The following is a 12,749-nucleotide window of genomic DNA, read 5'->3' as shown; positions in this document are numbered from 1 at the left end:
GTCCTCAGACGGTTCCAAGCGGCGGGGCTGCGAGTCAAAAAGGAGAAATGTTTGTTGGGTGTTCCGCGAGTGGAGTTCCTGGGGTTCGCCGTGGACGCGGCTGGAATTCACCCGACGGCGGACAAGACCAGGGCCATAGTCCAGGCCCCTGCCCCCAAATGCAAGGCAGAACTACAGAGTTTTTTAGGATTATTGAACTTTTATCATGCATTCCTGCCACACAAAGCCGCCGTGGCGGAACCGTTGCACCGCTTGTTAGATAAACAGGCCCCGTGGGTCTGGGGTAAACGCCAAGCCGCGGCGTTCCAGGCAGTGAAAGACCTCTTGGTCTCTAACGCGGTACTTCATCACTACGATGAAAACCTACCCCTGATCCTGGCTTGCGACGCCTCCCCCTACGGAGTAGGAGCGGTCTTAGGGCACCAACTCCCGGACGGGAGAGAGGCGCCGATCGCTTACTACTCCCGGACTCTGTCCCCTGCCGAGCGGAACTACGCCCAGATCGATAAGGAGGCCCTGGCGATCGTGGCGGGGGTGCAAAAGTTCAACGACTACCTCTACGGTAGGCGTTTCACCATCGCCACTGACCACAAGCCGCTCCTCGGCCTCCTAGCCCCCGATCGTCAGACCCCCCAGATTCTGTCTCAGAGGGTTTTAAGGTGGAACCAGTTCCTGAATTCATACACTTACGCTCTGATACACCGCCCCGGTAAAGCAATGGGTCACGCAGATGCCCTCAGCCGCCTGCCGCTACCCACAACGGACCCAGATCCCGCCCCGGCACACGGGGTGATGCTCATTGAGTCGCTCCCCGAGCGCCCACTGCACGCGGACGAGGTGGCTCGGGCGACTGGGAGAGACCGCATCCTCGCACGGGTCAGGGACTGGGTGGGAAGGGGGTGGCCCTCGGGCAAGGTGGAAGAAGCATTTCGGCCGTTCGCGTCCAGGAAGGACGAGCTATCGACACACAAGGGGTGCATACTCTGGGGGAGCCGGGTGGTGGTGCCCCCCCCCCTGCGCAGACAGGTATTGGAGGATCTCCACGAGACCCACCCGGGCATCGTGAGGATGAAAGCCCTGGCCCGGAGCTACGTGTGGTGGCCGGGCATGGATGAGGAAATAGAGGGGTGGGTAAGAAGGTGCCAACCATGCCAGGAGTCCAGACCCAATCCGCCGTCCGCCCCGGTCCACAGGTGGGAGTCGAACGGGCGGCCGTGGTCCCGCCTCCATGTGGATTTCGCGGGGCCGTATCAGGGCCAGATCTTCTTTATACTTGTGGACGCATATACAAAATGGCTAGAGGTAATCCCGGTGGCCTCGACCTCCACCGCAGCAGCAGTCAGGGCGCTCAGAAGGGTCCTCTGCACACACGGGATCCCTGACACCCTGGTGACGGACAACGGCACGGCATTCACCTCCCGGGAATTCCGGGAGTTCACCGACCGGTACCTCATAAGGCACATAAGGTCCGCCCCATTCCATCCAGCCACCAACGGCCAGGCGGAGCGCATGGTGCGGACCACCAAAGAGGCCCTTGGCCGTATAGTACATGGGGATTGGGACCACCGCCTCTCAGCATTCCTGTTCCACAACAGGATCACCCCAAACCCTGTAACCGGTTTCAGCCCCGCAGAACTGCTCATGGGGAGGAAACTGACCACTCGTCTAGATAGGCTACACCCGGACCGGGCGCCGGATGTCCGCGGGTCCCCCGAGGTCCGGGAAGCAGTGAGAGGATTCTTTCCGGGCGACCCAGTGTATGCGAAAAACTTCGCAAGCGGCCCCGAGTGGTTGGCGGGAAGGGTTCTGAGGGTAACAGGCTCCCGGTCATACGAAGTAACCACCGCCGGAGGCCAGGTGCTGAGGCGGCACATCGACCAGCTGCGCCGCCGCACCCTACCCGAGGAGGCAGAAGAGGCAGAAAGTAGGGAACCGCCAGCAACGGAACCGCCAGAAGGGGCCCCGCCAATACAGGAGCTACCCACGTACGAGGCCCCCGCAGCCGCGGGACCAGAACCGGAGCCAGCACCCGACCCGGGCCGGCAACAGCCAGAAACGGCGCCACCCACGTTGGGATCGGGCCCCACACCAACGGCAACCCCGAGGAGATCAACACGGGAACGCAGGACGCCAGCGTACCTACAGGACTATGTAGTTTAAACTAGGAGGGGAGGAGTGTAGTGTACCGGACTCAGCGCAAGCGCCGCGCGACCCGAGCCACCCTCGGGTCGCCGTGCGCAGCGCGGGAAAAGCCACTGCCAATCCTGACCAAGGGCGGGAAGTTTAACTGGCCAGGATTGGGCTGGCCAGCGAAGGGGATGTTCCGGGAGGCATGTATATATTAGCGGACCCGGCCGCGTGTTGTCAGTTGCGTGTGATGTACTAGCCAATAAAGACCTATGCCTTCACCACGTCTCGTCTCTCAGTACATTACAGTAGGCCTTGGGGCTACTGTAGTCCTTCCCCTTGGCCTTCCTTCAACCAGTGCCAGATTAAACCCTGTGGAGGCCCCTAGGCAGTCAAAATCTTGGGAGCCCCCTCACAAATTATCTCAGAAACAGAGCACCCTCCCCACTGCCTGCGGTCCCCACTGCAGCCTGAAGGCACCTTCTCAAAAGCCTCTTTGACAAAGCTCTTGGGGGGAGGAAGAGAGAGGCAAACCTGGTGATGATGCCAGCAGCAGACACACCAGGCAAGTTGGCAAAGAACAGCTCAGTTGCTGACTGCATGTGCAGGCTGGGAGGGCTGCAAGCAGGGGACAAACTGGGGGGAAAAGCCAGGCCGGAGCCCCTAAAGGTATGGGGGCCCATAGGCCAGTGCCTACTTGGCCTAATTGTTAATTTGGCCCTGCCTCCAGCTCATAGAAAATAAAGATTGTCACATTAGACCCTATATTTATTTCAGTGTGAGACTTCCCTTATCCCTGGGTATAGATCTCTATGCAGCTGTCTTATGCAAGTTACAAATAATTACTAGCAGCAGATTGCAGATTACTAAAGGGACAGGCATTGCTTGTGTGTGAAACCATTCATAGACTTGGATCTTATAATGTTCCCCATACTTTTTGACCATTGCAGAGATGTTCCTCCACTGTGCTGCTTGTTTCTTCTGCTACTAGCACTTGTGTGTGCAAAATCATGTTTTTCTTAATCGATTCAGAAGTGCTAGTGCCAGAGGAAGTGAGTGCTGCAGTGTTAGCCTCCACAGCAACTGGAGAGAAGCACAAGGGGAATGATGTCATAAGATCCAAGTCATTGTGTCCGTGTTCTGCACTGAGCAAAACGAGGAACAATTCACATATTACAGTAGCTCACTTTGCTGCCTCCCACCCTCATGGGGTTTTCAAGGCAAAAGAAATTCAGATGTGGTTTGCTATAACCTGCCACTGCATAGCAATCCTAGTCTTTCTTGATGGGCTGACCCTGCTTAGCTTCCAAGATCTGATGAAACTGAGGCTATCCAGGTCAACACATACCTACTTTTCGTATGCCAGTTGCATGTTGTAATGTTTTTAGTGTGCAGACAGGCAGGAGTCCAAAGCCAGTCCAAGGTCAAAGTCCAGGAAGTCAAGCAGGAGCCAAGTCACCAATGCAGAATCACAAACCGGAATCAGAAGTCAATGTCCAAAAGCCAAAAGGTCAAGGTGCCAAGGAAATCAAGCAGGTCAGGATCAGGAAGGAGCGTGGATGCAAGCCAGAGAATAGACTTGTTGCTTCCACAAGGTTACCAGGTTCTGGGTGGGAGCTATATGAGAGTCTCAATCAGCCTGTTCCCTGGGTGGCAGTGACTCTGCTAGAACTCAGGGCTGAGGGATCTGAAGCATTGGCGTGCCTCACGTCTTTGCTCTGAAAGTTCTTTCCAGAGCCTGCTTTGAACTCTTGAGATGGGAGGAGGAGAGCTTGGAGGAGATTGATTGTCAACAGCTGACACTGGTGCCTGGAGAGTGATTGATGGGCCAGCTGCTGTTTGTTCAGTTGAGGAACTGGCTGGCAACTCTTCCAGGTCTGTTAACTTACAATGGATGAGGTAAAGAAAAAGTGGAAATGGCCAGTCAAGTATAACATGAGAATCGGTTTTCCTGTAGAAAAGGGAACTTTCACAATGAACAATTATATATTTACAATACAAAGGGGAACTTTTGCAATTGTGAAAGTTCCCCTTTGTATTGTAAAGCCAATTCTCGTGTGATAGATAGATGATAGATATTTATGCATAAAATATAAATCTTGCATGACATCCAGTAGGTGTCACTTTTGCATTGTAAAGTGCCAGGCACTGCAAGAAATACTACTCAGATGAGAATCAGTAGCTGCAATATTAAGAGATATTGTGCTCTCTATTGAATATAACGTGCAGCACAGAGCTGAACAAAACTATTGTCCAGGGGAAGATTTCAGCCTGTCTTCACTGAAGTCCAACATGCTCTCAGTCTCTTGGTGACAGACTAGCCATCTTGGGCTTTTTGGGTTCCAAAAAGGAGGGGGGGGGGAAACCCTCAAGAGTGATGAATCCTTGGCATTTGTGAGTTCAAGCAATTTAAAATAACGTAGACTTTTTTTCAGGAAGATAAATAACATTTTAGATAACTTCTCTCCAGTTAGCATAACTGTTGGAGATATTTTTTTTTTCCTTTATACATTCTAAGTTGCATACCTTCATAAATAATCTAGTGGAAAGCATGTATTTCATTTCCCATTTATTAATACATATAGTGGAAGTTGTCCAAGGCTGGCAATGCTTGCAAAGTATGTGATGTTGCCAGAGTTTCAACTCTTCATTGGTGCAGAGCAGATTCCCTCCTCTTTGTTTTCTGTCTAACCATATCTTTTGATACTGCTGCAACTGGTGCTGGTCAGACTGCAACAGGCATTTTCCATTTACTGCTCCCTTAAAATCAGCCCACTAAAATTGTCCCATTTTTGACAGCTCTGGTAGGAGAGCTGTTTCCTCAAGCTAAATGTAAACATCACCTTTATGTTTGTATTTTTGTTGCGAAGGTAAAGCAGCTGATTTGCAAATGGTCACAGCTGCAAGAAAGATTCAGTCATTTTATAGGAAACACAAAGGCGTACAGCAAATTCAGAGAGCCCTACCAGGTTTGCGTTTGGTATTCTTGGGAAAATTTTGGTTGTGATCAAAAAATGCCTTCAATGTTCTTGATGGATAATCAGCTTGCAGCTTTGCTAATCATATCTATATCTATATATATACACACACATAAAATCTGATGTTTCTTAAGCTTGGGGAATCAGGGATGGCTACAAGGTAATGGGTGATCTGCAACTGTGCTCCCTAAATCATTTTGCTTTCATGATTATTCTTATCTAAGCGTGCATGATAGTTTCTGACATGTTTGGTGCTTAGGGAAGGTTTTTTCCCTTCTAGTGAAATTAACTACTAATCCTGAGGATAACGAAGTAGGAGTCCAGTAGCATCTTTAAGACTGATGAAGTTTTACTTTTTAACATGTAACATACATTATAAACATCATTCTAGTTTGCCATTTTTTAAAAAAGAATGCATTAAAATGTAGTGAAAATGGGTTAAGTCAACGCTGTCAAACATGCGACCCAGGTGCCAAATCAGGCTCCCGGAGAGCTCCTATCAGGCCCCCAAGCAACTGACTCTTGTCTGCTTCTTTCTCTCTCTTTCTCGTTTCCTTCTTCATCTCAGCTTGCTTTACAAGGCTTGCTCAATCACACAGGAGCTACAGAGCAAAATCTCTATTTTCTCCATTGGTTGAGGGTCCTCCCTTGGGGAGGAAGGGGGAAAGCAGAGCTTGCTTTGCCAGGCTTACTCAATCGCACAGTAGAGCTTCTGAGCCAAGCCTCTCTTCCTTCTATTGGCTGAGGTTCCTTCCCCTCCTGGTCCCCTGGGGAAGGAAGGAAAAAACCAGAGCTTCCTTTGCCCAATTCCCTGGATCCCATGGGAGAAATTCAAAGAAAGCACCTTTAAAACTAACAAGTGCTAATGTTCTAAGCATGTTTTAAGGGTTTTTTTTAAAAAAACTTTGTGTTTGTCCATGTGTTTGTCTAAAATAGGTACGCACATGGCCAGACCCAACATGGCCCGGCCTGACAAGGTCTCATTTATGTCAGATCCATCCCTCATAACAAATGAGTTTGACACCCCTGTGTTAAGCATATGTAATGAGATAAACAGCCAATATGCGAGCAGCGCTCGGAGAAGTGAGTGACGGCGTTTCTTTGCCCGAGGGTGCTCAGGCTTGGAGGAGCTTTACGGCGGCATTGGGAAAGTACTGGCAGTAAGGAAAGTGACGGGACGAGCGGTAGTCCTCTGGTGAATGAGGCTGAAGCTGTCTGGGCCAAAGAGTTTTACGTTGAGTCTCCAGTAAACTCCAGTGCAACTGTGAGAAGGGTGGGGCGAAGTACCAAGGCAGCTGGTCTACCAGTGGGACGACGGCCCCTCCTCCTCCTCTGACGACTGGAGACCATAGGCAGAAGAACAAGAGCTGGAAGCAGGCACACCGCTGGCGAGGCGAGGTGTACGTGGAGGCTATTTGGTGGAAAGGGGAGGGTGGGACTGATTATAAATTCAATCTGCAGTTCTGGGCCCTGGGGCGGTGGCTGCGAGGCTACAGGGACACGGGGGGGTTAATTCTTCCCTGGGCCTCTGGGGCTGAACGGAGGCTGCCTCGGGTTCTCAGACTGCATGACCCCCTCCCTCACTACTCCACCACCCTCCAACAAATGAGAGCTATGCTCCCATATGGCTTAAGAACAAGAACTGAACTTACTGCTTTTAGCTTGCCTTGCACCTTCTGGACACGACCGCACTTTGAACAACATAAGATAAGAACTTTGTATTTTTATTCACCGTCACTTTGTAAACAACTATAACTTTGCCCTTTAATTCTATTGTTCTCAACTACCAATTTTTGTAAAACTAGATGATTATTAATTATTTATTGGTCTTTTAACTAGATTTTTGATTAGCTATATGGTTATATTGCTGGCAAATTAATAAGAGATGAGGACAGAGGTAGAGGTAGAGGTTTAATTAAGGAGCCAAGGGATCTATTAATTTATTAATTTTAACTAAGGAGTTAGTGGGTGTTGGTTGAGGGACTTAAATTTGAATTAATTGGTAGTGGGTATCATTGATAGATCAGAACATAGGAATTAAAAGAAGTCAGAGGTATTGGTATTACCAGCTGTTGAGCTGGTGCCCACCGGGAGCTGATGACTGGCCTGGGGATTCCGGTACTCCTGGGGAGGGGAAGGTATGATGGTGGGAACAGGCAGATTTATAGGCGAAGGGAGCTGAGACATAGTGGTGCTCGGCCACCTTCCAGCCTGTGTACTCTCTCCCAGATGACCTCCCCCGGGATACTCGGTCTTTCACCAGTCCCGGACTAGCGGGCGGGGGGGAGGAGTGGCATTGTTCATACGAGAGGCTTACTCCTTCAGGGCACTCCCGGCCCCGGAGATTCCAGGCGTTGAATGTGCCGGCCTGATGTGGGACGTTGGGGAAGGGTTGGCGATCTGGCTGGTGTACCGACCGCCTAACGCACCGGCCAGCGCCTTACCATCCCTGGTGGAGGCGGCGGCGGGCTGGGCATTGGAGTACCCTAGGCTATTGGTCTTGGGTGACTTCAACGTCCATGCCGACGACGCGGCTTCCAGTCAGGCGTTGGACCTAGTGTCATCCATGGCGACACTGGGACTCTCCCAGGTTGTTACAATGCCCACTCATCAGGCGGGACACATGTTAGACCTGGTCTTTGTGGCGGGAGTTTAGTGGACGATATTGCTACTATAGCAGTGCTATGGTCAGATCACTATGCCCTTAAGGCTCGTGTGGATGTATCACCCCAACCCTGTTTAGGCGGAGAGCGTATTTTAGCTCGCCCGCGGAGCCTGATGGACCCGGAACGGTTCCTAACGGCTCTACGGGATGTCTGGCCCACTGGCGACTCCCTGGATGACCTGTTAGAGTCCTGGAATGATGGACTCTTTAGGGCCATTGAGGAGGTCGCACCTAGGCGCCTTCTGCGCCCCCGTTCGAAGCCGTCACCCTGGTTTAACCAGGGGTTGCGGCAACAAAAACGGGGGCTCAGACGACTAGAGAGACAATGGCGGCATACTCGAGACGAAGCGACTCGAACATCCTATAGAGAGAGTTTGAAATCCTATGAGATGACAATCAAAGCCGCAAAGAAAACATACTTTGCGACTAAGATTGCGTCCGCAACTTCGCGCCCGGCACAATTGTTTGATATAATTCGGAATCTTACGACACTGCCACAAGGCAGACCAAATTCTATCGAATTGGAGATTGGCTGTGAGGCTTTTGCAAAATTCTTTGCGGACAAGATCGCGTCACTCCGCCTGACCCCCCGGCCATATTTGAGACAGTTAGTGAAACCGAGGCTCCGGGCCTGTCTTCGGATTGTGTTCTGGATGGCTTCAGCCCCCTCAGCCTGGAGGAAGTTGACAGGATTCTCTTATCTGCACGCCCAACAACCTGTAATCTGGACCCTTGCCCCTCCTGGCTTATTAAATCTTGCCAGAGGGAGCTTAGATATCCTATATGGGATATCATAAATAGATCCCTGATGGAAGGGCATTTTCCAACACCACTCAAAGAGGCAGTGGTTCACCCCCTCTTAAAAAAACCAACTTTAGACCCGGCCCAATTGGCGCACTATCGGCCGGTCTCAAACTTGCCCTTTTTGGGCAAGCTTATTGAGAGGGCAGTGGCGATGCAGTTACAGACTTTGCTGGAGGATGCTTCCGTCCTCGACCCACTCCAGTCTGGCTTTCGCCCGGGTCACGGGACGGAGACGGTGTTGGTCGCCCTGGTGGATGACCTTCAACGGCATCTGGATCGGGGCGGCTCGGCAGTGCTGATGTTGTTGGACCTGTCGGCGGTGTTCGACACGGTCGACCATCGGTTACTGACCTGCCGCCTCGCCGACGCGGGGATTCAGGGGTTGGCTTTACAGTGGCTTTCCTCTTTCCTCGAAGGTCGGGGACAAAGGGTCGCGATTGGGGGTGAGCTATCCCAGAGGCGAACGCTTGATTGCGGAGTGCCTCAGGGAGCGGTTCTCTCCCCGATGTTATTCAACATCTATATGCGTCCCCTTGCCCAGATTGCTCGAAGGTACGGGTTGGGTTGTCACCAGTATGCTGATGACACCCAGCTCTATCTACTTATGGACGGCCGACCAGTCTCCGCCCCAGAAAATCTAGATCGGGCATTACAGGAAGTGGCTGGGTGGCTCAGACTGAGCGGGCTGAAGCTAAATCCAGTGAAGACAGAGGTCCTTTGCTTGGGTCGTCGGGGCCCAGGGAGGGAAATCCCCCTACCAGCTTTTGAGGGTGCCGCTGATAGCGGCAGACAAGGTCAAAAGCCTGGGGGTACTATTGGAGCCCTCCTTAACGATGGAGGCTCAGATAGCAGCCACTGCCAAGTCCGCGTTTTTTCACCTTAGGCGGGCAAGGCAGTTGGCCCCCTTCCTGGAACGTGATGATCTAGCAACAGTGATCCATGCCACGGTCACCTCGAGGTTGGACTACTGCAATGCTCTCTACATGGGGCTGCCTTTGTGCCGAACCCGAAGGCTGCAGCTAGTGCAGAATGCCGCGGCCCGGCTGTTGTTAGGGCTCCCAAGAAGGGAGCACATCCGGCCAGGGCTCCGGGACCTGCACTGGCTGCTGATAGCTTACCGAGTCCAGTACAAGGTGCTGGTTATTACCTTTAAAGCCCTATATGGCCTAGGACCTGCCTACCTGAAGGACCGTCTCTCCCCGCATGTTCCCCAGAGAGTACTGAGATCGGGAACTCAAAATCTCCTAGATATCCCCGGGCCAAAGAAAGCCCACTTAAAATCGACAAGGGACCGGGCCTTCTCTATTATGGCCCCCTCCTGGTGGAACCAGCTGCCGGAAGAGGTGAGGGCCCTGCGGGACCTCGCCCAGTTCCGCAGGGCCTGTAAGACAACCCTCTTCCGGCTGGCCTATGACTAGCTGGTACAAGAAACTGAGCGTAGTTATACTGTATGTCTGCTGCCCCCAATGCTTTAAATGTTTTAAATGGTTCAATGTTTTAAATGGTTTAATGTTTAAATTTAAATGCTCTATGTTTAACGCCTATTTATGTTAGATTCCTGTGTTGTAAGCCGCCCTGAGCCACTTGTTGGGAAGGGTGGGATAGAAGTCATAAAAATAAATAAAATAAAATATCCCTTATTTGAGTATGCCAATACAAAAAACATTCTAATACACTATTCTAAAAGAGAAATACATTGTAATACTGTGGCGATATAGCTATACTCAGTGAGAGTGGGTTTAGCATAAGTAATAAGATAAAAAACCAATATCCCTGTTCAGTCCTTGGGAGATGTTTGTTCCAAGCTTCACAATAATTTGTAATTCACCAGTTTCTCTCTCCAATCTGTTCTTGAAGTTCCTTTGCAGTAAAACAGCTACTTTGAGGTCACCCATTGAATGTTCTGGAAGGTTAACGTGTTATCCCACAGGTTTCTCAGTTTTGTATTTCCTGCTGTCAGATTTGTGTCCATATTTCCTTTGGCGCAGGGTTTGTCCTATTTACCCTATGTAGAGATCTGAAGGGCATTGTTAGTATTTAACGGCATATATAATGTTGGAAGTCCAACATTATATGTGCTGGATGGCAATGTGGATCCTGTGAATTTAGGGGCGGGAGGCGGTATTTGTGAATTTCCTGCATCATGCAAGGAGTTGGACTAGATGACTCTGGAGGTCCCTTCCAACTCTATTATTCTATGATTCTATAAGATGAACAAGTGAATGAGCCTGATATGGTGTAGTTAACGCTGTTAGGTCCAGTGATTGGGTTGTCTGGATGATGGTTTGCAATGCATCCATCTGAGCATGTGAAATAGCTCACATGCTTAAGATGTTTTTTCCTTCCTTCTACGTAAGTGTCTCTGAATTCCCTTCCTCTGTGCTTGTGGATGGTGCAGATTGAACTCAATGGTGGCTAACAGTGTCCTGTTTTGGGTTGTTTAAGCTGTTTTGGGGTTTCTCCAGCTCCCTTGTTTTGCACTTGTCATTTTGTTCTACATGGATGAATGTTACAAAGTGCAGTTTGATTTGCACAAATAGCCCATCAAAGCTATTGGAAGACAATTAAGGGCTTCTCTACACAGCCTTAAATTGTCACGTAGCTGTTACATAGTCAATCCTGCTGTTGTGAGAGCTTTTATTCTTGTAAATGAATCTGGAGCACTGAAATGCAGCTCCATAGTGGAGAGGTCTCCATGGCATAATCTCTGTAACTAATACAAACGTAGATATGCATCTCCTATGCTGATTATTAAATTGATGGTATATCTCTGTTGGGAACTTCCTTTATTCTTGTCCAGAGTGGGCTCAGTGGGAATAATGGGTGTGGGCAGGAACTCATTTGCATACTAGGTCATACCCCCTGACATCACCATTGTTTCAGCAGGAGCTCATTTGCATATTAGGCCACACCCCCTGACACCAAGCCAGCCGGAACTGCATTCCTGCTAAAAAGCGATGCCCCCCTGGGTAAGGGGGCATCTTTCACTTTTGCTGGGGCCTCAGAATAATTAGATACTGTCCATGTGCATTTCATTTGCATAGGCATCTTATTTGTCTTTTCTTATGCATCCATATTATAGAGACACAAGCGTTGTGGCATGGTTTACAGCTGAGAATGTCCGGCCCCTTCCCAGCCAAGCCGGCTTCGCCGGCGTTCAGGCTGGGGGCCGTTATTGCTCACGCAGAAGGAGGGAGTGGATACTGACAGACTCAGTTCATCCGGGTGCTTCTTTGGGCGTGGCGTCGGGGCTAAATAAGCCCCGCCCAGAACTACGCAGTTTGCTTCTGGCTTTCTGCCCGCCCTCCCCTTTGGCAGTGCAGGATTTACCGGTCGCCTTATTGGGGGCCAGGTAGGAATTTTTTCATCTTCACAGAATTGGCCCATGTGGAGTTGTTTTTCGCCTGCCTTGTAGTGTTAGGGTCTTAGTTTGAGTTTATTCGGTCGCAGGCTGGAGGATGTATTGGCCACAGAGTTTTCAGGGGAGCACCTGTGGCTTAGCACCGAGTGTGCGGGTGGTCTGTATGAACCGCAGATGGGCTGTACGGCTCAGTGCGGGGAATGCAGATCACGAAAAAGCCTCACCTGGGTGGAGCTTTCATGGGGGATTGATGCTAGCCCAGGTGGAGAATGGCTTGGGCCTGGCCGTTCAGCAACAGCCCGAATATGGCGGGTTTGTGCTGGGCGCAGGGTGGCTCACCCTCATAGGACAAGGCGGGGTCAGGGGGTGACCCCAGGGCTTGTCCTCCTAGGCTTTACCCCTGCCAGTTATAGTTGATAAGTGTGTTTCAGTAAAGCGGCCCGGTTTTATACCCAATGTGCTATGTCAGCCTCTTCATTCCAACTGGGGGGGGGGGGCAATAATCACTGTGCTGAAAACTGCTTTAATCAATCCTGTTAACATCTTGGTAGCTGTTAACTCCAGTTTAAATGGTTGCAAAGCTTCTCTACAATGTCTTCTCTGCTTGGGTGTAATTAAGCTGCTCTCCTCTGCTCCCCTGGAGTGAATGTTGGTTAGAGCTAAGGATGGTGGCTTCCTTTTGTGTGCTCTCTTTTTGAAAAGAGTATGTGTGTGGATTTTTTGTCATTATGAAGGGTGCACAAATCAGAGAAGGAAAAAATGGCTACCAGTGAACTTTGATATGGTGATTGGTGAATAAGGAAATTAACACAGG

The 12,749-nt window shown here is 50.4% G+C and overlaps 1 protein-coding gene across 1 annotated transcript in view; it reads left to right on the top strand.

Moving 5' to 3' along the window:
- ERICH3 (glutamate rich 3) overlaps positions 1–12,749 on the top strand; it is a 132,356-nt gene that overhangs the window by 88,123 nt on the left and 31,484 nt on the right. The window contains exon 12 of the mRNA XM_060232026.1: positions 4,998–5,096. Coding sequence (XP_060088009.1) covers positions 4,998–5,096 — 99 coding nt within the window. The remainder of the gene's footprint in view (positions 1–4,997; positions 5,097–12,749) is intronic.

This window comes from Heteronotia binoei, chromosome 2 (assembly GCF_032191835.1).
Source record: "Heteronotia binoei isolate CCM8104 ecotype False Entrance Well chromosome 2, APGP_CSIRO_Hbin_v1, whole genome shotgun sequence".
NCBI classification, from domain to species: domain Eukaryota; kingdom Metazoa; phylum Chordata; class Lepidosauria; order Squamata; family Gekkonidae; genus Heteronotia; species Heteronotia binoei.
This window is presented reverse-complemented; position numbering and strand designations above follow the sequence as displayed.